We start from the raw sequence: 27365 nt of genomic DNA on the forward strand, positions 1-27365 counted from the left end.
TACATTTAAAATGCGGCCACTGTTACATATGAAGCTCTCTTTCTCAACCTAGTCAGTCAGCCCCCATCGGGCGAAAAGATGTTTTGATTCAGGGAAAGTGACGTTAAACAAGAAGCCATATTTTACGAGTATGAACACTGTATACACTGTATGAACAATTACTGCGGCAGGCTAGGTTGAGGTCAAAACGTGAAAGTCACGCTAGCAATGACTGTTCATACTAAGCATTACGGTAACACGCTGGCAATGCGCACCAATGACAACTTGACAAAAAAAGTCTAAATGGCCTTGATGTCCAATGTATTAATATGTGAGACTTTTATTATGAAATTGGCCCTCGCAGAATGTTGGCAGAGAGGCAGCGTGTTACCGTAATGCTTAGCATTAACAATCGTAGCGGCTGCCTTGACTTCGACTGGAGGCTGGCATGACCACAGTGAAAAACGGCAGAAGTAAATCAAGCGGGAACTCACAACAGAATAGTTTCTTGCAGTTTGCAACCGCGCACGACTGGCCAATGGTCAAGCAATATAATGGAGCCGTGCCCTTGCTTAAAAATTCACGATATTGACTGGGATTTTCAAACTAAATGTCAGTGCTTGCAGCCTATTTGTTTCCATTAATTGCGATTCGTATTTGCACTCTGGAATAGCATATTTATTCAGTTAACCCTTGGTAAATTTGAATTTCTTGGGTACATTTTTATTTTTATTATTTACTAACCCTAACCCCTAACTCTATTATCTTTTTTCCCCCACTCATTTTGCACTGAAGGCTATTAACATATTGTTTGTTGAAAAGTAGTGTACTTTTTTTTGGGGAAGATCCATGACCTGCAACTGCGACCAACCTTTTTTTGTCACTGGGCAGCACATTTAGAGCCACAATGCTTTCATAGCTTTGATATGTCTTTGGCAAAGCGACCTCAGAATATAACTTTAATTTAATTCCAGTCTCATCAGTTATTTTAGTGATGATTCTGTATATACACATTTTTTATTTTATTTTTTCTAAAGTGAAATATCCAACCTCACATTTTCAGACAAGTAATCTACATATTCAAAGTCTGGACCAACTAACACGGTATCAACAGTATTTGTTTGACTACTTTACCGAAGGATACAAACACTCACCTGTAAAATTAGGGTAAATGTTATCCCAGCACTGCAGATGCCCATCATGGTAAAACCCCCAACCAAAAGAGGCCTCCTCCCCAGCTTCTCTATGGTGAAACACTATAGAAGAAGAACACCATTGAAGTAAATTTGTCAGTGAATGAAATGCTTCAAATTTGTTTAAATTGCATGCAAATGTAAGCATACCCCAATGAGTCCAGCAATTATCTCTATTACTCCTGTGCCTGCTGTCGTGTATGGGATCTCTGGCTTAGGGATTCCCGCGTTCTCAAATATGTCATTGGTGTAGAACCAGATCTACAATGAAACATAGGGTTTGTATGAATACATTTGTAATCCCAGGATTTTTTTTTTTTTTTTTTTGTGTGGATGTTCAGAATATCCATTACAATTGGTGCTGGACCATGGGCCCTCCTTGTCACTGTTCTCTTTTTAGAATCCAAAAAAAAGGAGTCTAGATGGGATTTCAAAATTGTCTGAGAATTTACATTATATCATGCATTTTTTTAATGTTTTATTTCTTGCAAAATCACTGACTACAGAGATTTTATACTAGGCATTGGCTGGTTTACATTTCAATGGTTACCGACAGCAACAGGGATTAATCTCAGCAGCAGTTTTTTGGGGGGGGAAAATTTGAGAAAAGTCATACGATGCTCCAGCAAAACACGAAAATCAGGAAGACTTGAAATGCTCCAATTTTTGAGCCTTGAAAAATGGAGGCATACGTATGTGTGTGTGTCAAAGAATAAAGTGCATAGTGAATATTACAGTGCTGCCATTCTGACTTAGTGCTCATTCCTTCTGCACATGTACACGTAGCTTCACAGAGATCTCCATAGTTTGTTTATAAAAATAAAAAATAAAAAAATAACAACCTCTCAGCTACAGGAGGCTTACATTTAGCCTGACTCTCCAATGAGGATACTATGGAAGCACCACCACCGAAGCAAAAAAGCAGCCATCGCTGGAGAAAGCGATCGCCGCACGGCGGCAGATTTAATGGGAGAAAGTTGATCCAGCACAACATGATGCTAGAGCAGCTAGGTAGCCAGCAGGCTAGCTGAAAAGGCGGCAGGTTGGTCAGTGAGGATTTATGGCATCGATGACGACCGAAAAACACCCCCAGGATTCCACCTGTGGCCAAAGTACAACAAGGGATCCGCATTCGTTACTGCAAATACGAATAGCGATTGGGGTTTTAGGGTGCGAGTCCGACCACTAATATATATATACATAGTCGCGGGGGTATGTGGACCTGGCCGGATCGCGAGTCGGGAAAATACGCATATAATTGACTATCATTTTAAACCCAAAACATTCTTGAATTAGCAAGGATTAACTGACAATTAGAAAAATGGGGAAAACATTTAAAACATCTCAAATATTTGAATTAGCGAACAGGTGAATCTGCTGGTGCCGAACGTGGGTCCATTTAACTTCTTACAGCATCAATGCCAGAGAGCTGCATGCCGATGTTGATGACCACCACACTGAGGACCTGCCAGCGGACTGTATCATCAAGGAGGAGATTCCACACTGACAGTGTCTTCACAGATGACAACGAACGTTGCTCTTCCTGCATCTCTTCAATCTCAGCCTGGATGTTACAATTGGCCCTGTACCACTTCAGAGCTAGGGAAAGAGATACTCGGCATCACAAAACAATACCACATACAAAGAAAAACAATCTTACTGAAGCACAGTACAGATCCCCAAGTAAAAAAATTGTTTTACAGGTGCCATAGTAAAGGTAATTAAAGCCATCAAGTGGCACCACCTGTTATCTTTTTCCTGAATGGGAAATAAAGAAGCCATCTATTTGGAATGAGGCGTTTATTAGTGGACAATACACCCAGCAATTTAGTGGGACACGGCAATATTAGAGTGGAGGCCACTATTTGAAAAAATGCAACCCTGTCATTTCAATCAGTGCACAAAGAACTGTTTAGGGCACTTAGAAGAAGGGGGAAAAAACAATGTTTTGAAAATGAAAAAATATTGTTAGAAAGTAAGAGAGTAAGAGTTTCAATTTACTGTAAGTAATATATATATATATATATATTTTTACAATGAAAATGTTTAAACCAAAGGTTAAGTACTTGGAGCTAAATACTCCTTTGTACCTGTGATAATCACTCATCAGCATGTGTTTCGTATATGGCAATGTGTCCCGCTGACCTGTGATTGTGGCATGGACATTGTGCTTCTCAATCAGCAGGTATCTGGGGCTTTCTGGGAACCACGGCAACAGCATCAATTGGATAAATGTAGGTACCACCACCACAGAGAGAAACAGAGGCCAGTGTTCCTCCTGCAATATAATATAAATTGAACACGTTAAATTATCACTTTTATTTGAAATGGTCAATTTTGTACCTGTTGGATCAGATGCTCAAAGCAAGAATCTCCATCTTCATACACTAGGAGCATTGGCTGTCATGAACGGAACAAAGGACAGGACCCAAAATGCACGACCCCAATTTAAATGGACACTTTCAAAAAGAGAGGTTTAATAAACGGGCAGAGGTCGGCACACAGGCAGGCAATCCGCAAAGGCAACAGTATCCAAAAAAAACGTGAGGCAAAAAGGCAAGGCCAATAATCAGAACAGGGTCTAGTCTTACTATGAGTCGGTGACGTGGAAACAAGGAATGCTGGAACGTGACAACAAGGTACAACGAACTGGCGACCAGAAAGAATGAGACGTGAGGTTAAATGCAAGGGGTAATCAGGGTGAACGAGGCACAGGTGGGGAAGATGCTCTCAGGAGCAGGTGTGCACGAGACAGGGGGAAGACAACAACCAGAACACACACCCATGACATTGGCAGTCATATAGCTTGTAATGGCGTCCTGTGCGAGACTCCCCTTTCGTGACCCCCCCCCCCCCCACCAAATTAGAAACCAATTAAAATACAAAACCAATTACAATACAGAAACAACAAAGAATAATTAGAATTAACAACACAACAAATTAATTGCTTAATTGCCAGCATGTTGACTTACTTCCTTGATTAAAAATACGATTGCTAATTTATTTCCTATGTGCAATATCACCTTTCCATTCACATGAACATTTAAATAATTATAAGTTGGCTCCTTCCTTCCTCTCTGTCAATGACAGAATCCTTAATGGTAAGTATAGTCACTAATAGACTTCAATACAGAGTAGTTAATGCCTAGATCAGACTACAGATTTTATCCCTATTACTGGCCTGATTTGCTATCATGGGCGATTTCCCAGATCAGGTGCGATTTTCAGGTTTGATTTTTCCATGAGGCAGGGATGAAACCTAATCACTGTCCTGCACAGGGTTAGCATTTACATCAACTAATGTTTTCTCCAACAGGTACACATGCTGACATGCTGCGTCGCCATGTGTCCCTTCTGGTATCCCCCATAGGACAGACGGTGCCAACACACTTGAGGGCGCCTCCACAATACAAGCCGGAATGTTAACCAGGATTTATGGTTTTACCGCATACCTTTCCTAACAGTTCATGTAGTCCAAGGATTTGGGCAGCGAAGACTCCTGTGCCAATAAAGATGCTTGGCACCAAACCCAGAAAGCCCCTGAGGTTCTTTGGTGCTATCTCACCAAGGTACATTGGAACTACACTTAAAGAGATTCCTGTAGTAAAAAGAAAGACACATGACCTAATTAAAGACCTGACTAAATGTACATAGAAAATGGCAGCTCATTAGTAAAATCACCTAAAAACAACCAGTTAAATTAAGAGCCTATTGAAACATTTACAGTGCATCTGATGGCAAGCGTAGCTTTATAGTAGATGGCGGATATTTCCTTTCTCATCATTATCTTTCTGCTAATTACAATATTATTCATCAAACAGTAAAAGTACACAAATGCCAATTTATTTACTTTAATTATTATTTTGAAAAACTACCAACTGTTCCGCAGGAAAACTTATGGAGCTGACTGCAATAACTGATGGTGCCTTTGTCGAACGGGTTCCACGTACAGAGGTGTTTGGGATGTGTTTTGCATTGTAATAGTATAGCACTTTTATGTTGTGTGTAATGTGAAGAGGTGTTTACCTGAGTGAATTCCTGTGATGAAACGACCCAATATGACCATCTCAGGTGAACCACAACTTCTGCTAAAGCCCATGAGTGAACCAGCAAAAAACACCAGAACTGTTGTTTTTACCACTGTGCCCTTCCTGAAATTACACCACAAACATACAATATAATAAGCTGTATGTGAAGAATATACAGTAAATCAGAACATACAACATTTAGAACCAGCACACTACTCTCCCAAAGGCATTTGGAAAATGTATTATAGTTTTGATCAGACGATGATTTATTTGTCTTGAGAATATTTTGTCATCCATTCAAATATACAACAAGATGGCTTTGCCAGAAGATGAAAGTGATAGTTAGCCCAGCTAATGTGACAGATTTGGACTACTTACTATTTTACTAAGAATTAACTAATATTAAAGTGATATTAAAAGCACTGTGCAGTGCTGCTACCCAAAGAGTAAGACTTACTACCAAAATAAAAAGATCCTTCAACATAGAACCACAATAAGGCCTGCCGCACACTGCACGAGGTGGTCGAGCCCGATTGGACCGGATCATCACAAACAAAATGAAAGTTGCCTGTCATACACATTGAGCAATTGGATATATGCAGGCCCTGATGTAGGCGTTTCATGTTACACGCACAGTATATTATACTTTATCACATTTATTGAACCATAAAAAGATAGATTAATAGTTAAGGCGAGAATAAAACTCCGAGTGGGGATATTTTACAAGAGGCCACTCATTTGACCCACTCATACCCAACGCAGTACATACCACACACATACATTTTGACCACAAGCTTTGCTTTTTCATCCACGGGAACATTATACATTATAAATATACTTAAGCATTGTTGTAATGTATAATATTGATACTTTATATACTCTCTTTTATGGCTTTGACCCCGGCACGGGCGGCCGTTCTATCTACTGCTCACTGAAAACCAGGTAATTTATTTTGAGACTGAGTGGAAGCTTTCGTGCATTTTGATTGGCTAGGTGCTGCATTGTGCAACTGTAATTCAAATATTGACTCGTGGCAAAACCACTGGCTGACTGATCAGCCACCCATTAAAACAGTTACCAAATCTTTGGCCGAGTCGCTCGGTGTATGGCAACCTTAAGGGTATGTGTAACGGATACCAGCTCGCACTGTGTGAATGTACATTAAAACCTCACTCCTCGGAGACGTTAAAAGAGAGTGCAAGCTATATAGCATTGTTAAATTAATTATTTTAACAATGCTATATTTAACTTTTAGCCGAAACATTAATGAATGAATATTAAGTCCATTGCCTTAGTTCCACACACATTGCCTGTTAGTTCATAGATTTGATACTGGTTATAAAGAACCTCGAGTCAAATGTTCATTTCAGTCTATGCTGCGGGCTGCTAAGAAAATGGATGTTCATAATTTGGACACCCTTTATTTAAACCATGCAAACGTTTTTGACCCAGCCCCCTAAAGAATCGGAATCAAGAATCGTTTGGAACCGGAATCGAACGAAGGAACTGGAATCGCTCAAATTCAAATTATGCCCGCATCATGAGATGTGTCTTGATTCACACCTTGGCAATGAGACCTTTTTTTAAGTCATCTATTAGGACCGAACCAGCTGATATTCATTCATTAATACTGACAGGGGGCTGGATTGCTGGTTGATTATTGATCCATTTTAGGTGTTGTCTTGGCTTTCCATGCCTTTTTGCACCTCCCTTTCATGTGTTCAATACGTTTTCCCTGTGCCATTTTACACACAAATTCTGAGTTTATTTGTTCTACTTTCTTTGAATGTATGGATTACTTGGTTTGCGCCCCACATCTGATGAAATGTTCTGGTCAATAGCACCTTTGGAAGTATATTTAGTGAGAAAATGGTGACGTGTTAAATACTTATTTCAGCCGCTGTACATACGTGCCTGTTTCATCTAAGGCATTTATACTGCAGCTACTGTAAGAAAGCCTTCAGTCAATCAGTGTTGAGGGGCCAGAATGGATGGATTTTGATGCCAGACAGGATGTTAAAATGCAGTTCTTCCAGGGGAAGAGGGTTAGGAGGCCCCACTATAAGATCTGGCCACTCTGAGTTTAAGTTCAGCGGGTGCAGCAATGCTGATATTAAGTTGAAGTTATCCTGCTGTTAAGTACTGCATGTAGAAGCATAAAAAAACATTTTTAAAAACTGAATACATGTAAACAGATGCATGCCTGTTATGCTTTGGTTTTATTTGGGAAAAATAAGTCTTCTTTCGAAATCATCTAAAACAAATGACCTGTTTTGTCAGCCACTGATTGTCGCACAAAAATGTTAAACTTTTAAGTAAAATATTTTGCAGATATCATAACTCATCACTGTCAATCTTTACTTCATGCGAAACTATCTATCCTTCCATCCATCCATTCTCTACACCGCTTATCCAGTTCAGGTTTGCGGGGTTCTGGAGCTTATCCCAGCTGACTTTGGCCGAAAAGCGAACTACACCCTGAGCTGGTCGCCAGTCAGTTGCAGGGCACCTGTCGAGTCAGACAACCATTTAGACTCACAGTCACACTATCACTGAGTGGGAACTGAACCGACGCTGCCTGCACTGAAGTCAAGCAAATGTGCCACTACATCATCAGTGACCATCTGAAATTGTTGTATGCTATCAGCACGGTCATGCTTGATTCACCCTCCCACCCACCCCCAAAAAATTTTTGGGCGACAACCCAAGCCAGCGCTCAATCCCTCAACTACACATCCCCACTGCTTGAGAGTTGACAGCACTAGCCTAGTTGACGAAAAGCCCAGACTCACAGTCCACCAGGTATTTCAGCTCGTAAGGTGTTGGGGAGTGAGGTTTACATTCCTACACCACAAGCTTGCATATGCATATGTCCATGCATAGGGCTTTTGGTAAATATACATTTAAACTGTTGTTGAATATACCGCTTATCTGAATATTTGGACTTTTGTGCAATATGTTTATGAAAAAAGTCTTACCTGCCAAAGCGAGCTACCAGCACACCCACAATTAAAGAACCCAGTAGCCCGCCAATAGCGAATACTGACACAGTGAGTGAATACATCAGCGTCAGGGTCTCCCCGCTGAGTCCAGTTCCATTGCGGCTCACTGCTGTTTTGTTGTAGAAGTCCTTTATATACTGAGGCAAAATGGAAGTAAGATTAGCTCAAGAATTAATACATAATGTGACATGACAAAGGTGAAATTTTGAGAGACTTGATTAGATACACGGAACCAAAAAAATAAAAAAGAACAATTATGACAGAATCTGTTTCATAGTTAGTCAATAAGTAATCAATATAAAATTAGGTTAGATTTAGTCCAGTTATTGAATGCTGTTATTTCTTCCAACAAATGCATTTACAGTGGAACTGTGGTTCACAAATTTAATCCATTACATGACTGGTTAACGATCCGAACCATTGGTGAACCAAAGTAATGTTACCCATTGAAATTAATGTATATGCAAGGGAGAGTTTGATATTAAAAAAAAAAACAAAAAAAAAACACTTTTTGTCATTATGATCTAACAGTTGTGTCATGATCTGTGCCCTGCAGTTCCTTTTTGGAGCTTGCGTGGCGCTTTGTGCCTCGCTTTTCCCTCTCTCTCTCTCTCTCTCTCTCTCTCTCTCTCTCTCTCTCTCTTTCTTTCTCTCTCTTTCTCTCTCTCTCTCTCTCTCTCTCTCTCTCTCTCTCTCTCTCTCTCTCTAGGAATCATCACCTCCTCGCCCGTGCACCTGTTCCCAATCAGCACTCATCACTGCCTGCATATAATCCTGCCAGATCCAGAAAACCAGTGCCAGAGTAATTGCACCCATGTGTGGTGCACAGGCTGACTCTTGTGATTCATACTCTTGTGTGTAAGTTGATTACCTGCCTACCTGCACATGTACTCATCCACTTGTGTTCTCCTCTGCCTCTAGTGTTCCTCCCAATTCTCTCGCTGCCCACACCATCAAGCACCTGCTCATGCTCCCACTTCCTGCACATTCCTTGTTCCTACGGACCAGTATCACACCTTGGAAATACAAACCCTGAGCTACCCCCAAAAAAAATACTCATCTACCGCAATTTCTTGTGTATAATCCCCCAAAATTTGTCAAAAGTAAATAGTGCGCATTAGACATACAATGGGTACAGAAAGTATTCAGACCCCTTAAATTTTTCACTCTTCGTTATATTGCAGCCATTTGCTAAAATTATTTAAGTTGACATGCCTCTGCAACATCGCGTGGACATCGGGGACAGTGCCTCTGGATTGGCAGACTGGGGTGGTGGTCCCCCTTTTTAAGAAGGGGGACCGGAGGGTGTGTTCCAAATACAGGGGATCACACTCCTCAGCCTCCCTGGTAAGGTCTATGCAGGGGTGCTGGAGAGGAGGGTCCGTCGGGAAGTTGAATCCCAGATTCAGGAGGAGCAGTGTGGTTTTTTGTCATGGCCGTGGAACAGCTCTACACCCTTGGCAGGGTCCTCGAGGGTGCATGGGGCAAAAGGGTGGCGTGCCCTCTCCAGGTCGGGGATGAGATCCTGCCCCAAGTGGAGGAGTTCAAGTATCTTGGGGTCTTGTTCACGAGTGAGGGAAGAATGGAACGGGAGATCGACAGGCGGAATCGGTGCAGGGTCTGCAGTGATGCAGACTTTGTATCGGTCTGTTGTGGTAAAGAAGGAGCTAAGCCGAAAGGCGAAGCTCTCGATTTACCGGTCGATCTACGTTCGTACCCTCACCTATGGTCACGAGCTGACCGAAAGAACGAGATCCCGGATAAAAGCGGCCGAAATGAGTTTCCTCCGCAGGGTGTCCGGGCCTGGGAACGCATCGAGATCCCGCCGGAAGAGATGGATGAAGTGGCTGGGGAAAGGGAAATCTGGGCGTCCCTGCTAAAGGTACTGCCTCCGCGACCCGACCTCGGATAAGCGGTAGAAGATGGATGGATGGATAGATATTTAAGTTCATTTTTTTCTCAATGTACACACAGCACCCCATATTGACAGAAAAAAACGGAATTGTTGAAATTTTTGCAGATTTATTAAAAAAGACAAACTGAAATATCACACACCATAATTATTCAAATGCTTTGCTGTGACACTTATATTTATCTCGGGTGCTGTCCATTTCCTCTGATCATCCTTGAGATGGTTCTACACCTTCATTGGAGTCCAGCTGTGTTTGATTATACTGATTGGACTTGTTCAGGAAAGCCACACACCTGTCTATATAAGACCTTAAAGCTCACAGTGCATGCCAGAGCAAATGAGAATCATGAGGTCAAAGGGACTGCCTGAAGAGCTGAGAGACAGAATTGTGGCAAGGCACTGTGGCCTCCATAATCCTGAAAGGAAAGACGTTTGGGACGACCAGAACCATTCCTTGAGCTGGCCGTCCGGCCAAATGGAGCAATCGGGGGAGAAGAGCCTTGGTGAGAGAGGTAAAGAAGAACCCAAAGATCACTGTGGCTGATCTCCAGAGATGCAGTCAGGACATGGGAGAAAGTTCGAGAAAGTCAACCATCACTGCACCCCTCCACCAGCTGGGGCGTTATGGCAGAGTGGCCTGACAGAATTCTCTCCTCAGTATAAGACATATGAAAGCCTGCATGGAGTTTGCTAAAAAAAAAACACCTGAAGGACTCCAAGATGGTGAGAAATACGATTCTCTGGTCTGATGAGACCAAGACAGAACTTGTTGGCCTTAATTCTAAGCGGTATGTGTGGAGAAAACCAGGCACTGCTCATCACCTGTCCAATGCAGTCCCAACATTGAAGCATGGTGGTAGCAGCATCATGCTGTGGGGGTGTTTTTCAGCTGCAGGGACAGGACGACTGGTTTCAATCGAAGGAAAGATGAATGCGGCCAAGTACAGGGATATCCTGGACGTAAACCTTCTCCAGAGTGCTCAGGACCTCAGACTGGGCCGAAGGTTCACCTTCCAACAAGATAATGACCTTTAGTACACAGCTAAAATAATGGAGTGTTCTTCAGAACAACTCTGTGACTGTTCTTGAATGGCCGAGCCAGACCCTTGACTTAAACCCAATTGAGCATCTCTGGAATGACCTGAAACTGGCTGTCCACCAACGTACATCATCCAACCTGACTACTGGAGAGCATCTGTAAGGAGGAATGGCAGAGGATCCCCAAATCCAGGTGTGTTGTATCATTCCCTGAAAGATTCATGGCTGTATTAGGTCAAAAGGGCGCTTCTACTAAATACTGAGCAAAGGGTCTGAATACTCATGGCTGCATGATATTTCAGTTTTTCTTTTATAATCTGCACAAATTTCTACAATTTCGTTTTGTTCTGTCAATGTGGGGTCCTGTGTGTACATTAAAGAGGGAAAAAAATTATTAACTTAAATTATTTTCGCAAATGACTGCAATATAACAAAGAGTGAAAAATGTAAGGGGGTCTGAATACTCTCCGTACCCGCTGTAGGTATAGGGGAAAATGAAAAAAAAACGTTCATTTATAAATGTATGCCACCATCTTGAGGTTATGAAAAAGCTGTATACTTTCATTCCAATATGCCACCGGCCCCTATCGGTTATGAAAAAGTTGTACACTTTCATTCTAGTATGCCACCGCCACCTGATTAAATACATGATACATGATTAAAGACGACCTATGGAAAAAAATCTGTTGTTTCTGGCCACATCTTGGGCTTCTGCCTCACTTGAGGAAAAACAACCAATCAGAGACAGAAGATGTGACTTATGAGGTGTAAATCATATATAATGAACTCATCAGCACACTCTTATAGCGGCCATTCCCCCGGCAGCCTCACACTGACCTGTTACCTTCTTACCACAGAAAAGCACCTTGTTCGTAATGGAGTGTGTTACTATAACACAATGTTATCAGTTGGAAGTTTGAATTTTTGCAAGGCTGTGCGCCAACTCGAGATCTGAGCTTGCGAGTGCACGACAAATGATTGACACCTTGTAAATCACACCTTATGTCTTTGGTTGTTTTTTGGGGGGGCTGCGGTGGTTTTTGCAAATTAAATTAAAGCCACAAGCCCCATCTTGTGCCTCCAATTTGATTTACAGAAACCAGAGACGGATAATTTTTTTGCACAGATCATATTTGTCATGGGGTACTATCAGGCCATAATGAGAGTTTCAACAAATATGACAAAGTGTTTCAACTTTTTTTTTTATTTATTTTTTTTTTTTTTACAAAATTGCAAAATAAAAGCATTTTGGAAAAAAAGGTATAGTTATAGGGAGAAACTAATTAAAATGTAATGAGATTACATAATTGTGTCATTAAATTACATACAGTTGCTTTTAGAAATTTTCATGATTACACTTTTAGTTACATGTGAAAAATAGCCACAAAAGCTCAGAATTTCTTTCATATCACTTCCTCCTTCTAAACCTGACAATTGTGATTGGGTCTCCCTGGTCATGTGCCATTCTGCTGTAGTCTCAAATATCCATCCATCCACCCATCCAACCATTTTATTTTCCTTATCCAGGGTTGGGCCATAGGGGCAGTAGCATAAGCAGGGAAGTTCAAACTTCCCTGTCCCCAGCCACTTTATCCAGCGCTTCCTGGAGGATCCCGAGGCACTCAAAGGCCAGCTGGGAGACGTACTCTCTCCAGGGTCGTCCCCGCGGCCTTCTCCCGGTGGGATATGCCCGGAACACCTCACCAGGGATGCGTCCAGGGAGCATCCTAATCAGATGCCCGAGGCACCTCAACTGGGTCCTTTCAATGCTCCTCTCAATGCGGAGGTGCAGTGGCTCGAATCTGAGCCCCTCCCGGATGACTGAGGTTCTCCCCCAATCGCTAAGGGAGAGCCCGGACACTGCAGAAGACGCTTATTTCGGCTGCTTGCATCCGCAATCTTATTGTTTCGGTCACGGCCCACAGCTCGTTAAAATAGGTAAATTGAGAGTTTGCCTTTTGACTCAGGTCCTTCTTTACCACGACAGACAGAAACAGACACTGCACCGAATCAGCTGTCAATCTCCCGCTTCATACTTGCCTCACACATGAACAAGACCCCAAGATACTTGAACTCCTCCACTTGGGGCAGGATTTCATCCTCGACCCAGAGAGGGAACGCCACCCTTTTCCGACTGAGGACCATGGCCTCAGATTTGGAGGTGCTGATGTGCATCCCAGCCGCTTCGTACTTGGCTGTGAACCCCTCGAGCATGAGTTGAGAAAACAAAACTTACTACCGGCAATCCGAACCAGACTCTGACATCAGTCATACAGGGACCGAACAACCGTTATTAGGGGTTCCGGTACTCCGTACTCCCGGAGCCCCCCCCCCCACAGACCCTCTCGGGGGACACGGTCGAACGCTATGTCTAAGTCCACAAAGCAGATGTAGACTGATTAGACAAACACCCATGCACCCTTGAGGATCCTGCTGAGGGTGTAGAGCTGGTCCTACTCTTCCATGGCCAGGACAAAACCAAACTGCTCCTCCTGAATCTGAGGTTTGACTTCCAGATGGACCCTCCTCTCCGGAACCCCTGAATAGACCTTACCAAGGAGGCTGAGGAGTGTGATGCCCCTGTAGTTGGAACACACCCTCCGGTCCCCCCTTCTTAAAAAGGCTCGGACTGCCAATTCAAAGACACTGTACCCGATATCCATGCAATATTGCAGACGCGTGTTAGCCAAGAAAAAGCCTTTAGGAACTCCGGGCGAATTTCATGCACCCCTGGGGGCCTGTCATCGAAGTGGTTAAAAACCCACTATACACAGTGTTGACGGTGTACTGCTTCCCGCTCCTGAATGGGTGCCTGATGGACCAGAATTTTCTCGAAGCCGTCCAGAAGTTGGTTTCCATGGCCTCACCAAACTCCTCTGCCGCTGGAGTCTTACTGGCCAAAAAGGCTTGAGAGGACTTCTTCAGTTGCTGCAACCGTTACCATGGCGACAACAACAGCAATGCATCACAGCAATATATTATGTTAGAGAAAAGAACAAAAAGAGGAAAAAAACTGTGTGGTGTCGTCACCAGTTGCTCCAAAAAGAACGTTTTGGACTATCCATTCAAAGAGAGCATGAGCTATGTTCACATACTTTTAATACAGCTCGCAAGCAGGCAACATAACGTTATGTAGCCACCTAGTGCTAGCGTTAACGTTTGTTCATAAACATACCGGCGTTCTGTCGAAGCATGCACTGAAGCTTCGGTAAACATTGGTTTGTGCGCGTGAATAAATGTTGACAACTGCGAGCAAGGGAGGCAATGTGGTGTTGCAAAACGCACTGCTGTTGGTCGATGTCAAGGTGTTCTGTTGAAGGGTTGTCTTCATATTGAAGACGACGGATCAGGTATGACGTACAACATTCACTATCATTATAGACTATGAGATATTGACTTGTTTGGTCAGATTGAGACCAATTCGTAGTCACGCCACAAACACACAACAAACGAACCACACCAAGTCCATTTGGAAAAAGTACTGAGACCACTTCAAAAAGTAGGCCTCAGTTGTTTGGTGCGCACCAGGATTAACTTTTTTCACAAAAGGTCCGGATCAAGGGGGAAACAATTGCCTGTTCCTTTTAAGTGGACCAAATGTGGCAGGTGTGAATACACCCCAAGTCTTACCAGCAATCTCTCGTATCACGGCTTGAAGGTGGAAGCCGGGCAGACTTTCACCTTTTTCGGTGCAGTGAATACTTGCTGGCTTTGCTTATTGCCTTCTTTTTAAACCTAGTTACTAGCCGTCCACTTCCGGCATTGGCACTTTTTTTTGTTTGTTTGTTTGTCCCGTTCGGCTGTAAGGTCAAACAGAAAAGAAGATTTGTATCCCATTTATGCCAGAACAGTTTTACTTTTTCACAGTGGACTTTTTAAGATGTGGTTTCTTTGTATTTTGATGAATATTTATTGAGAATTACAGTACTTCAGTCGAACAGAACAAAGTTTTTAAAGGGGAGTGACAGAAAAAAACCAAAGGAGAGAGAGTGAAAAGATAACTACTTAATATAGGAAAAGAAGACCACAAAAGACAAAGCACTAGCTGTAAACAAGATGAGGATATTAAATAATTATATAACTATATATAACAAAATCACAAACTCGAACACCATTCTAATGTTTAGCTGTTTATTTCTTTTTGTCAACACTCTTACGATTAAGCTTCCCAATGACATTATGGACAGCAGTTTTCTTTTTTTTATTATTTTAATAATGGAGGCTTAATCAGAAAAACAACCACAAAAAAACAGAAACTACTGCGTGAACAGAGGCAATATTTCTTCGAAACAAAACGTAAACCGAATTGTTTGTGAACGGGACCGTTTGTGAACCAAGGTTCCATTGTATGCCTCTATGTAAAAAAACATGCATGCAGTCTGAAGTGGAGTCTTCCATGCCAAAGCAATATACTGTCGGTGCTGACAAATGCTTCAAAGACTACGCTACTCGGATACACTTTATTTCAGGGTACGCTTAGGCAACATACTGTTTTCCCAAATGCACATGTTCTTGAAACACATACCGCAAGCAATAATGTATATAAATTTGTGAAAACTCATGATGCATTTCTTTTGTTTTGTGAGCAAACAGCATGTGTTTAAAAAACAAACTAATAAAACTTACCTGGAGCAAAACATTAACTTAATATGTTGGTGCACAATATTTTGCCTGCAATCAAACTATTTCTGTAACTCTCAATAGGACTTGTATACCTGTCAACAGGTACTGTATTTTGGCAAACTCAACCTGAGCAAACTGGTTTATGGTTTTTCTGGTTTAAAGGGTTCCTTCTCAAGACTGCATGTTAAAACTCGTTCCAGAAATGTTTAAAACAATGTAGATGGGGACTCATTGTAGATGGGGGCTTATTGAAAGCCATTTCAGAATAGGTCACTGTTTAGTTTTACCATTTTTTTTTACTTGCGTGTTTTTAGTCTTTATTCGGTTGTAGGACCCATGATTGAGACCAAGCTTTCCGATTCAATTAGTTCCAGAATATCTTGATAATCTTGACATTTTATTCTACCGTGCACAAGATTAAAACACCCTGCTGCAAAGCAGCCCCATAACACAACCGAGCTACATATTTCAAAGTTGGTACAGCGTTATTTTTCTTGCACACAGGCTCAAATATAGGTACCCTCCCATTAAAAACAAGAAAACCCATAATGGTAACAGAATTAACTTGATGAGACTATAATTTGCCAAAATATAGCAACAAAACAAGCCACAAAGTCACTGAGGGAATGTTCACTGGATAAATGAGATGAAACTGGAACTTTTTGGTGAATTACATCCAGGGGCGTCACTAGGTTTTATGGATTGGCAGTGTCGCACCCTGAAGATATTTTGTCGATGGCAGGGTGGGGGTGGATCCGGGGGTCGCTGTGGGATGAGGGTGGTGGTCATCAAACATTTATTACTCCTAAAACACTATAGTGTGACTGACGCCTCCCCTAAAAAAAGGCCTAGTGATGCAACTGGTCAAACCAGTTCTGTGTTTACAGACACAAAATTGAAGTATAACAAGATGCCTTACATACTACAAATTGAAAGATATTTTTTTACGTAAGCTGCAATATGAACTCTTTAATTCTCTAAAAAAATAGAGTAGCCCGATTCAGATAACGAGAGGATGGTAAATGGCACCATTGTTCAGTTTAAAATAGACACAGTGACTGAAAGTTGACTGACTGCCAAAACATTCTTGTCTGATGCCAGCTAAACTAGTGGAGGTCTGTTTCCAAGGTTTTGGACACACTTTGCTCAAAGAGACCACCATGGGCGGGGTGGGAAATGGCAAATTCGGTACACCTCCCGAACGGTCAGTCTATTCAAGGCTGATCTGGTCTAGTGCTTCTGTGTTTTTGTTTTTCAAATAGGCCCTAATTCCTATTTAAGAGGCCCTTTTTAAAAATCAGCACACTGGTTGCAAGTCATGGTTGACAAATCTGTTCATATTTTTCAGTTCTGAAGTTGGAATGGAAATAGGCTGGAATAGAAAGATCACCTTTGCTATTAACCCCTTCCCTGTGGAGTGGGCCATGCCCATGTTTTGGCCTTATTTGGAGGCCTTAACATTTTGTAAGCTTATATTTTTTTGGACAGAATTGTTTGCCCATGGATTTCATTACATCAAGTTCTCACCATGGCCAAGTTCTGCTAAATCCACCAATATGTTTGGTTTCTGCTTCATGCTAGCGCAATCTGGATTATCTAAAAACGTGAAATGTTGTGATCCTATAGCTTTGTACAGAAGAATGCCCAAGTAATTCATGGTTGTTTCCTATTCATGAGATGTCACTTCACAATACCAATTAGTAAATTCCATAGCTTTCAATTCTGCAGGGAGAAAAAGGGGCCCAAAAAGGGGGTGAGAGATACTGACAACCATGTTCGGACCGTGGCCATTTCCGGCACAATCACTGCCTAGGAAGAAGCTCCTCAAGTGATGCTAGTTTAATGCCTTAACTGTTTATTTCAAACATAAAATGTATGGGCAACATACATGAGGCTGGGTGGCGAGACCCTCTGATGGTCCGATCCTATCGGTCACAGGTGTGAAACATTTTTTAAAAAACCTTCCCAGGGAGGAGCTCTTCTAGCCTGTGGAAGAATGCCACGTTTGCCATTGTGCAAGACAAGGAAATGAAGCCTGGCCTTTTGTTGTTTGTTTGTACGCACACGAATAATTTTTTTTATACAACTCATGCCAACACATGTACGGATACCAAATATTTCACACTGCTGTATTTAAAAAAACACTAAGAGCTCTCCATGAAGTCATGTGTTTTTTATGTATTTATCGAACCTTATCTGGGTGGCACAGTGTACAACTGGTTAGCACATCTGCCTCACAGTTCTGAGGATAAGGGTTCAAATCCTGCTCTTGCCTGTATGGATTTGCAGGTTCTCCCCGTGCCTGTGTGGGTTTTCTCCGGGTACTACGCTTTCCTCTCACATCCGAAAAACATGTGTGGTGGGTTGATTGGAGACTCTAAATTGCCCGTAGGTGTGAATGTGAGTGTGAATGGTTGTTTGTTTATATCTGGCCTGCGATTGGCTGGCGACCAGTTCGGGATGTAGTCCGCCTCTCGCCCGAAGATAGCTGGGTTAGGCTTCAGGACGCCCGTGACCCTAGTGAGGATAAGCGGTGCAGAAAATGGATAGACAATATAGCCAGACAGACAGACAGACAGAGAGATAGAGATAGATAGATAGATAGATAGATAGATAGATAGATAGATAGATAGATAGATAGATAGATAGATAGATAGATAGATAGATAGATAGATAGATAGATAGATAGATAGATAGATAGATAGATAGATAGATAGATAGATAGAGTGGGTACAAAAAGTATTCAGACCCCCTTAAATTTTTCACTCTTTTTTATATTGCAGCCATTTGCTAAAATCATTTGTTCATTTTTTTCCTCATTAATGTACACATAGCCCCCCATATCGACAGAAAAAAACAGAATTGTTGAAATGTTTAAGTGAGGGCTCTGGCTGGGCCATTCAAAAACAGTCACGGAGTTGTTCTGAAGCCACTCCTTCGGTATTTTAGTTGTTGCTTAGGGTCATTGTCTTTATTGAAGGTGAACCTTCAGCCCAGTCTGAGGTTCTGACACTCTGGAGTAGGTTTTCGTCTAGGATATCCCTGTACTTGGCCGCATTAATCTTTTCTTCGATTGCAACCAGTCTCCCTGTCCCTGCAGCTGAAAAACACACCCACAGCATGATGCTGCCCCCTCCATGCTTCACTGTTGGGACTATATTGGACAGGTGATGAGCAATGCCTGGTTTTCTCCACACATGCCACTTATCGTTAAGGCCAACAATTTCTACCTTGGTCTCATCAGACCAGAGAATCGTATTTCTCATCATCTTGGAGTCCTTCGGGTGTTCTTTTTTTTTTAGCAAACTCCATGCGGGCTTTCATGTGTGAGGAGAGGCTTCCGTCGGGCCACTCTGCCATAAAGCCCCGACTGGCGGAGGGCTGCAGTGATGGTTGACTTTCTAGAACTTTCTCTTATCTCCCGACTGCATTTCTGGAGCTCAGCCACAGTGATCTTTGGGTTCTTCTTTATCTCTCTCACCAAGGCTCTTCTCTCCCAATTGCTCAGTTTGGCCGGACGGCTAGCTCTACGAAGGGTTCTGTTCGTCCCAAACGTCTTCCATTTAAGGATTATGGAGGCCACTGGGCTCTTAGGAACCTTAAGTGCAGCAGAAATGTTTTTTTCCAGATCTGTGCCTTGCCACAATTCTGTCTCTGAGCTCTTCAGGCAGTTCCTTTGACCTCATGATTCTTATTTGTTCTGACATGCGCTGTGAGCTGTAAGGTCTTATATAGACAGGTGTGTGGCTTTCCTGATCAAGTCCAATCAGTATAATCAAACACAGCTGGACTCCAAGGAAGGTCTAGAACAATTTTAAGGCTGATCAGAAGAAATGGACAGCACCCAAGTTAAATATATGAGTGTCACAGCAAAGGGTCTGAATACTTATGGTGTGTGATATTTCAGTTTGTCTTTTTTAATAAATTTCCAAAAAATCCAACAATTTTTTCTGTCAATATGGGGTGCTGTGTGTACATTATTGAGGAAAAAAATGAACTTCAATTATTTTAACAAATGCCTGCAATATAACAAAAAGTGAAAGGTTTAAGGGGGTCTGAAAACTTTCCGTACCCACTATAGATGGATAGATGGATAGATAGATGTTGAAGCCTGCAGAAGACTATAGATCTGATTTATTGTTCTCAAATTTGTAGTGGAACTGTGTGGAACTTCAGGCTCCTGTCCTGCTCATTTTCCCAGCTATTAAATCACATCTATAGTCATCTGCAGACTTCTGCTGCACAATCTAAAGTGCCGTGAAAAGGTATTGGCCCCCTTCTCAAATTCTTGTATTTTTGCATAGTTTCTCCACTTTAATGTTTAAGATCATCAAACTTATGTAAATATCAGAAAAATATAACCCAAGTGAATTTAATGTTGGCTAATCACAACCTTTTGTTAATCTTCACTGATCACACCGAAGTTGTGTGTAATAATATGAAATGACACAGGGATAAAGTATTGAACACGCCAACTGTGTTCAATACCTTCTACAACAGCCTTTGTTTGCAATGACAGCTTCAGCTGTATGGAGAAACTAGTTTCATGCATTGCTCTGGTGTGATTTTGGCCCATTTATCCACACAAGCAGTCTTCAAATCTTCAAGGTTCTGTGGGCTTCTTTTATGGACCTTGAGTTTCAGTTCTTTCCATAGATTTTAAGTTTGATTCAAGTTAGGTGATTGGCTTGACCATTATAGCAGCTTTATTTTTTTCTTTGAAACCAATTGAGAGTTTCCTTGGAAGTATGTTTTGGATCATTACACTGCTGAAATGTCCACCCTCATTTCATTTTCATCATCCTCGTAGATGGCAGCAGATTTTTGTCAAGAACGCGGTACATTTGCCCATTCATCCTTCCATCAATAAAGGGAAGTTTACCAGTAGTTTACCAGTAGCAGCCCCACACCATCATGTTCCCACCTCCGAACTTCACTGTTGGTATGGTGTTTTTAGGGTGATGTGCAGTGCCATTTCTCCTCCAAACATGGTGTGCATTATGGCATTCAACCAGTTCAATTTTGCTCTCATCCTAACAGATTACATTCTCCCAGTATTTAACTGGCTTATCCAAATGTTGTTCAGCAAACTTTAAATGAGCTTTGACATGCTTTTTTTTTCAGCAATGGGGTCTTGCGTGGTGAGCATCCATACAGGCCATGGCGACGGAGTACATTATTCACTGTTTTCCTTGTGACAACAGTACCTGCTAATGCCAGGTCTTTTTGAAGCTCTCCAGAGGTTGTTCTTGGCTCTTGGACAACTCTTCGAATTATTCTTTGCACTCCTCTATCAGAAATCCTGCGAGGAGCACCTGATCGAGGACGATTTTTGGTGGCATGATTTGATTTCCACTTCCGTCCTCACTGGAACGTTCAGCAGCTTAGATATGCGCCTGTAACCAATGCCATTGTTATGTTTTGCAACAATTAGTTTGCGATGGTCTTGAGTCAGCTCTCTGCTCTTACCCATCATGAGATGTGTCTTGGCTTACACCTTGGCAATGAAACCTGTTTGTAGGCCATCAATTAGGACTGAAGCAGCTGATATTCATTTGCACTGACAAGGGAATGGACTGCTTATGATTATTGATTTTAGGTGTTTTCATGGCTTTCCATGCCTTAATGCACCTCCCTTTCTTCATGTGTTCAATAGTTTTTCCCTGTGTCATTTCACATTTTTACAAATAACTTAATTTCTGAGTTTATTTGAAATACTTTATTTGTATGTATGGATTAGTTGTGTTGTTCCCAACATCTGGTGACATTTTCAGGTCAATCACACCTTTGAAAGTATATTTAGTGAGAAAAATGGTGACAGGTCTGTACCTCAACAGGTCTGTACCTCCAGACCTGTTGAGGTACAGACCTGTTTAATCAAGAAATCGCTTAAACAGAACCTCCATCCATCCATCCATTTTCTACCACTTATCCGAGGTCGGGTCGCAGGGGCAGTAGCCTTAGCAAGGATGCCCAGACTTCCCTCTCCCCAGCCACTTAATCCATCTCTTCCGGGGGGATCCCGAGGCGTTCCCAGGCTAGCCGAAGGATGTAGTCTCTCCAGCGTGTCCTGGGTCGTCCCAGGGGGTCTCCTCCCGGTGGGACGTGCCCAGAACACCTCATCAGGGAGGCGTCCGGGAGGCATCTGAATCGGATGCCCCAGCCACCTCATCTGGCTCCTCTCGATGTGAAGGAGCAGCGGCTCTACTCTGAGATCCTCCCGGATGACTGAGCTTCTCACCCTATCTCTAAGGGAGAGCCCGGACACCCTGCGGAGGAAACTCATTTCGGCCGCTTGTATCCGGGATCTTGTTCTTTCGGTCACGACCCACAGCTCGTGACCCAAGGTGAGGGTAGGAACGTAGATCGACCGGTGAATCGAGAGCTTCGCCTTTCGGCTTAGCTCCTTCTTTACCACAACGGATCGATACAAAGATCAACTCCCACCTCCGACAGAACTTGGCTCATGTGGGAGGCGGGGGACATCGAGTCCGAGTGGACCATGTTCTGCGCCTCCATTGCTGAGGCGGCCGACCAGAGCTGGTGGTTGGTGCCTGTCGTGGTGGCAATCCCCTCACCGTTGGTGCCCAACGGTGAAGAATTCCGTCAAGATGAAGAAGGAGTCCTATCGGGTCTTTTTAGCCTGTAGGACTCCTGAGGCAGCTGATGGGTACCGGCTGGCCAAGCGGAGTGCAGCTTTGGTGGTCGCTGAATCAAAAACTCGGGCATGGGAGGAGTTCGGTGAGGCCATGGAGAAAGACTTCCGGACGGCTTAAACAGAACTTGTATGACATAATCAAGTCGGACAAAAGATCTAAAAAAGCTGCAACAAAATGACACAATCCCAACAAATTCAAGAACAGTAATTGACATCTATTAGTCTGGAAAGGGTTATAAAGCTATTTCTAAAGGTTTAGGATTCCAGTGAACCATAAGGAAAGCTATTAACCTCAACTGGAGAAATTATGGAATAGGGGTGAAGTGGCTGGCCAACAAAGATTACCCCAAGGAAACAGCAATGACTCATCCAGGAGCCCACAAAGGAGCTCAGGACAACTTCTGAAGATCTGCAGGCCTCCTGCAGATCTTCAGATTTTATCGGGTTTGTATGTTTTCTCCGTGCCGGCGTGTACTCTGCTTTCCATGCACACAGCTCTCAGATTCTGTTTCTGTAATATTACACGTGCTACCATTTTTTACTTGTCAATATCTTAACAAGATGAGAGTGATCAGTTCTTAATGTGTGAAAAGGTGACAGACACCTTTCCAGTCTTGTCCTAATCGGGCGGAACCTATTAACCTCACACACAGATATGTTTGTAGTCTTGCCTTATTACACACACTCGTTACTTTCAATTTCTAAACCAACTGAGTACAAGTTTCATTTAACACTTATTGAACTCTCCCATTAGTGATCCCCTCCTTGAGCCGTCACCTTATCGTGGTGGAGGGGTTTGTGTGTCCCAATGATACTAGGAGGTAAGTTGTCTGGGGCTTTATGCCACAGGCAGGGTCATCCATGACAAACAGGTCCGAGCTGAGGGACCAGACAAAGCACGGCTCAAAGACCCCTTATGATGATGACAATCGATGGACTTCGTTTTTTCTTGCCCGGATGCGAGTCACCGGGGCCCCCCTCTGGAGCCAGGCCTGGAGGTGGGGCTCGAAGGCGAGCGCCTGGTGGCTGGGCCTGCACCCATGGGACCCGGCCGGGTACAGCCTGAAAGGGTAACGTGGGTCCCCCTTCCCATGGGCTCACCACATGTGGGAGGGGCCATAGGAGTCATGTGCAGTGCGAGCCGGGCGGTGGCCGAAGGCAGGGACCTTGGCAATCCGATCCCCGGCTACAGAAGCCGGCTCTAAGAACGTAGAATGTCACCTCTCTGGCAGGGAAGGAGCACGAGCTGGTGTGTGAGGTCGAGAAGTTCTGACTAGAAATAGTCAGACTCGCCTCCACACACTGCTTGGGCTCTGGTATCAGTCCTCTCGATAGGGGTTTGACTCTCTTCCATTCTGGAGTTGCCCACGATGAGAGGTGCTGAACAGATGTGGGTATACTTATTGCCCCCCATCTCGGCGCCTGTACGTTGGGGTTCACCCCGGTGGATGAGAGGGTAGCCTCCCTCCGCCTTCGGGTGGGGGGACGGGTCCTGACTGTTGTTTGTGCCTATGCACAAAACAGCAGTTCAGAGTACCCACCCTTTTTGGAGTCCTTGGAGGGGGTGCTGGAGAGCGCTCCCACTGGGGACTACATCGTTCTGCTGGGGGACTTCAATGCTCACCTGGGCAATGACAGTGAGACCTGGAAGAGCGTGATTGTGAGGAACGCCCCCCCCCCAGCGGTGTTCTGTTATTGGACTTCTGTGCTCATCACGGATTCTGTTATTGGACTTCTGTGCTCATCACGGATTGTCCATCATGAACACCATGTTCAAGCATAAGGGTGTCCACACGTGCACTTGGCACCAGGACATCCTAGGTCGTAGTTCGATGATCGACTTTGTGGTCGTGTCATCGGACTTGCGGCCGCATGTCTTGGACACTCGGCTGAAGAGCGGCGCGGAGCTGTCAACTGATCACCACCTGGTGGTTAGTTGGCTCCGATGGTGGGGGAAGATGCCGGTCCGACCTGGCAAGCCCAAACGTATTGTGAGGGTCTGCTGGGAACGCCTGGCACAATCCCCTGTCGGAAGGAGTTTCAACTCCGACAGAACTTTACTCATGTTCCAGGGGAGGCGGGGGACATAGATTCCTAGTGGACCATGTTCCGCGCCTCTATTGCTGAGGCGGCCGACCGGAGCTGTGGCCGTAAGTGCCCCATCAACACTGTGTATAGTAGGGATGGGGCGCTGCTGACCTCGACTCGGGACGTTGTGAGTCGGTGGGGAGAAAACTTCGAAGAACTCTTCAATTCCACGAGCTGTGGGTCGTGACCATAGGTGAGGGTAGGAACGAAAGAACAAGATCCCGGATACAAGCAGTCGAAATGAATTTCCTCCGCAGGTGTCTGGGCTCTCCCTTAGAGAGAGGGTGAGAAGCTCGGTCATCCGGGAGGGGCTCAGAGTAGAGCCACTGCTCCTCCGCATTGAGAAGAGCCAGATGGCTCGGGCATCTGTTTAGCATGCCTCCCTGGTGAGGTGTTCCGGGCATGTCCCACCGGGAGGAGACCCCGGGGACGACCCAGGACACTACGTCTTTGGCTGGCCTGGGAATGCCTCGGGATCCCCTGGAAAGAGCTGGATGAAGTGGCTGTGGTTAGGGAACTCTGGGCATCCCTGCTAAAGCTACTGCCCCCGCGAGCCGACCTCGGATAAGCGGTAGAAAATGGATGGATCGATGGATGAACTCTGTATTTTGAACATGATCCAGTGCAATGCCTTATATGTTGTTGTGACACTCATCCTACATCATGATCGTGATCAGTTCTTGATGTGTTCTTGTCCTTTATCTGAACTCCAGGTAACGAACACAAAGTATCCTGCTGCGGCAGTAGAATGTGAAACATGCACTGGATATCAGACTTCCAATGAGAACTCAAAGGAAGATGATGCTGGCACACAGGTAATGGAGTAAAGTAGACACTGGCCTAAATAAATTGATTTGGAAATGCACAGTGTATTTCTTATATTGTCACATTTTGACTTTCCTGATACATCTGTTCAGGCAGAATTACTCATCAGATGTTGTGGTAGACTCCTGATTGAGAGAACAGTTTACGTGACCGACACAATTCCAGTCTTGTCCTCATGGGGCCCAATGAACATCACACAAAGATTTGTTTTGAGTCTTGCCTTATGACACACACTTGTTTCTAGTCTTTCCCTAATGGGGCCCTGACGCAGGGGTCTGACTCTTAAGTAATTTTACTAAATTTTAGTCATACCTTTCAATTTCTAAACCAAGTGAGTACAAGTGTCATTTTACACTTTTTGAACTGTGATAGGTTTTAAAAGGGTATTATGTAATTAATCAAGTGCAGGGCCTTATATGATGTTTCGACACTCGTCCAACATCATGAATGTGATCAGTTCTTCATGTGTTCTTGTCCTTGATCTGAATTCCAGGTGATACAGACGCAGTATCAATGTGTGGCAGTAGAACATGAGACATTCACTGCAGATCAAACTTCCAACGTGGACTCAAAGGAAGATGATGCTACCACACAGGTAATGGAGTAATGTAGACACTGTCTTAAATAACTTCATTTGGAAATGTAAAGTATATTACTTGTCACATTTTGACTTTTCTGATACATCTGTTCAGGCAGAATTACTCATCAGATGTTGTGGTAGACTCTTGATTGAGAGAACAGTTTACATGACCGACACAATTCCAGTCTTGTCCTCATGGGGCCTAATGAACATCACACACAGATTTGTTTTGAGTCTTGCCGTATTACACACACTTGTTTCTAGTCTTGCCCTAATGGGGCCCTGACATAGCGGTGTGACTCTTACGTCATTTGAATAAATTTTAGTCACGCCTTTAAATTTCTAAACCAAGTGAATATAAGTGACATTTTATACATGTTGAACTACTACAGGTTTTAAAAGAGTATTATGTACTTAATCCAGTGCAGGGCCTAACATGATGTTTTGACACTCATCCTACATCATGATTGTGATCAGTTCTTAATGTGTTCCTTGATCTTAATTCCGGGTGACAAACACGCAGTCCAAGTGGGGCCCAATTAACATCACACAATTTTCTAGTCTTCCCATTTTACACACACTTGTTTCTTGTCTTACCCTCATGGGGCCCTGACGTAGGGTTCTGACTCTTCGGTCATTTTACAAAATTTTAGTCACACCTTTCAATTTCTAAACCAAGTCAATACAAATGTAATTTTCCACTCGTTGAACTATGGTAGATTTTAAAAGGGTATTTTCTATATGATCCAGTGCAGTGCCTTTTATGCTATTGTGACACTCGTCCTGTATTTTCACTGTGATTCATTCTTAATGTGTTCTTGTCCTTCATCTGAATTCCAGGTGACAAACACGCAGTATCCTGCTGTGTCAGTAGAATATGAGACATTCACTGCATAACATGGTCTCAAAGGAAGATGATACTAGCACACAGGTAACTGGGTCATGGGACTATGACAAGACTATGACCACCTCAAGAGCGTCACAGGTCCCCTGATGGACCCCCTGCAGTTTGCCTACCGAGCAAACAGGTCTGCGGATGATGCAGTCAACATGGTCAACACTTCATCCTTGAACACCTCGACAGTGCAGGGACCTAAGCGAGGATCCTGTTCGTGGACTTCAGCTCAGCGTTCAACACCATCATCCCATAACTCCTCTCATCCAAGCTTCTCCAGTTCAGCGTCTCACCTGCCATCTGCCAGTGGATTTACAGCTTTCTGACGGGCAGGACACAGCAGGTGAGGCTCGGAGAGACCACCTCATCCACACGCAGCATCAGCTGGAGCTGTGGTGCGGCCGACACAACCTGGAGCTGAACACGCTCCAGACTGTAGAGATGATCGTGGACTTCAGGAGACATCCTTCGCCACAGCTGCCCCTCACATTGTCCAGCTGCCTTGTGTCAACCGTCGAGACCTTCAAGTTCCTGGGAATTACAG

The 27365-nt window shown here is 43.6% G+C and overlaps 1 protein-coding gene across 2 annotated transcripts in view; it reads right to left on the minus strand.

The window, feature by feature from the left end:
• Nucleotides 1-27365, minus strand: part of slc2a15a (solute carrier family 2 member 15a) — a 70333-nt gene that overhangs the window by 26018 nt on the left and 16950 nt on the right. For both annotated transcript variants that reach the window (XM_061690050.1, XM_061690049.1), the window contains exons 3-9: nt 8179-8339; nt 5199-5323; nt 4625-4770; nt 3318-3450; nt 2584-2771; nt 1323-1433; nt 1134-1235 (exon numbers count right to left, since the gene is read on the minus strand). In XM_061690050.1, coding sequence (XP_061546034.1) covers nt 1134-1235; nt 1323-1433; nt 2584-2771; nt 3318-3450; nt 4625-4770; nt 5199-5323; nt 8179-8339 — 966 coding nt within the window. The remainder of the gene's footprint in view (nt 1-1133; nt 1236-1322; nt 1434-2583; nt 2772-3317; nt 3451-4624; nt 4771-5198; nt 5324-8178; nt 8340-27365) is intronic.

This window comes from Phycodurus eques, chromosome 11 (assembly GCF_024500275.1).
Source record: "Phycodurus eques isolate BA_2022a chromosome 11, UOR_Pequ_1.1, whole genome shotgun sequence".
Classification (NCBI taxonomy): domain Eukaryota; kingdom Metazoa; phylum Chordata; class Actinopteri; order Syngnathiformes; family Syngnathidae; genus Phycodurus; species Phycodurus eques.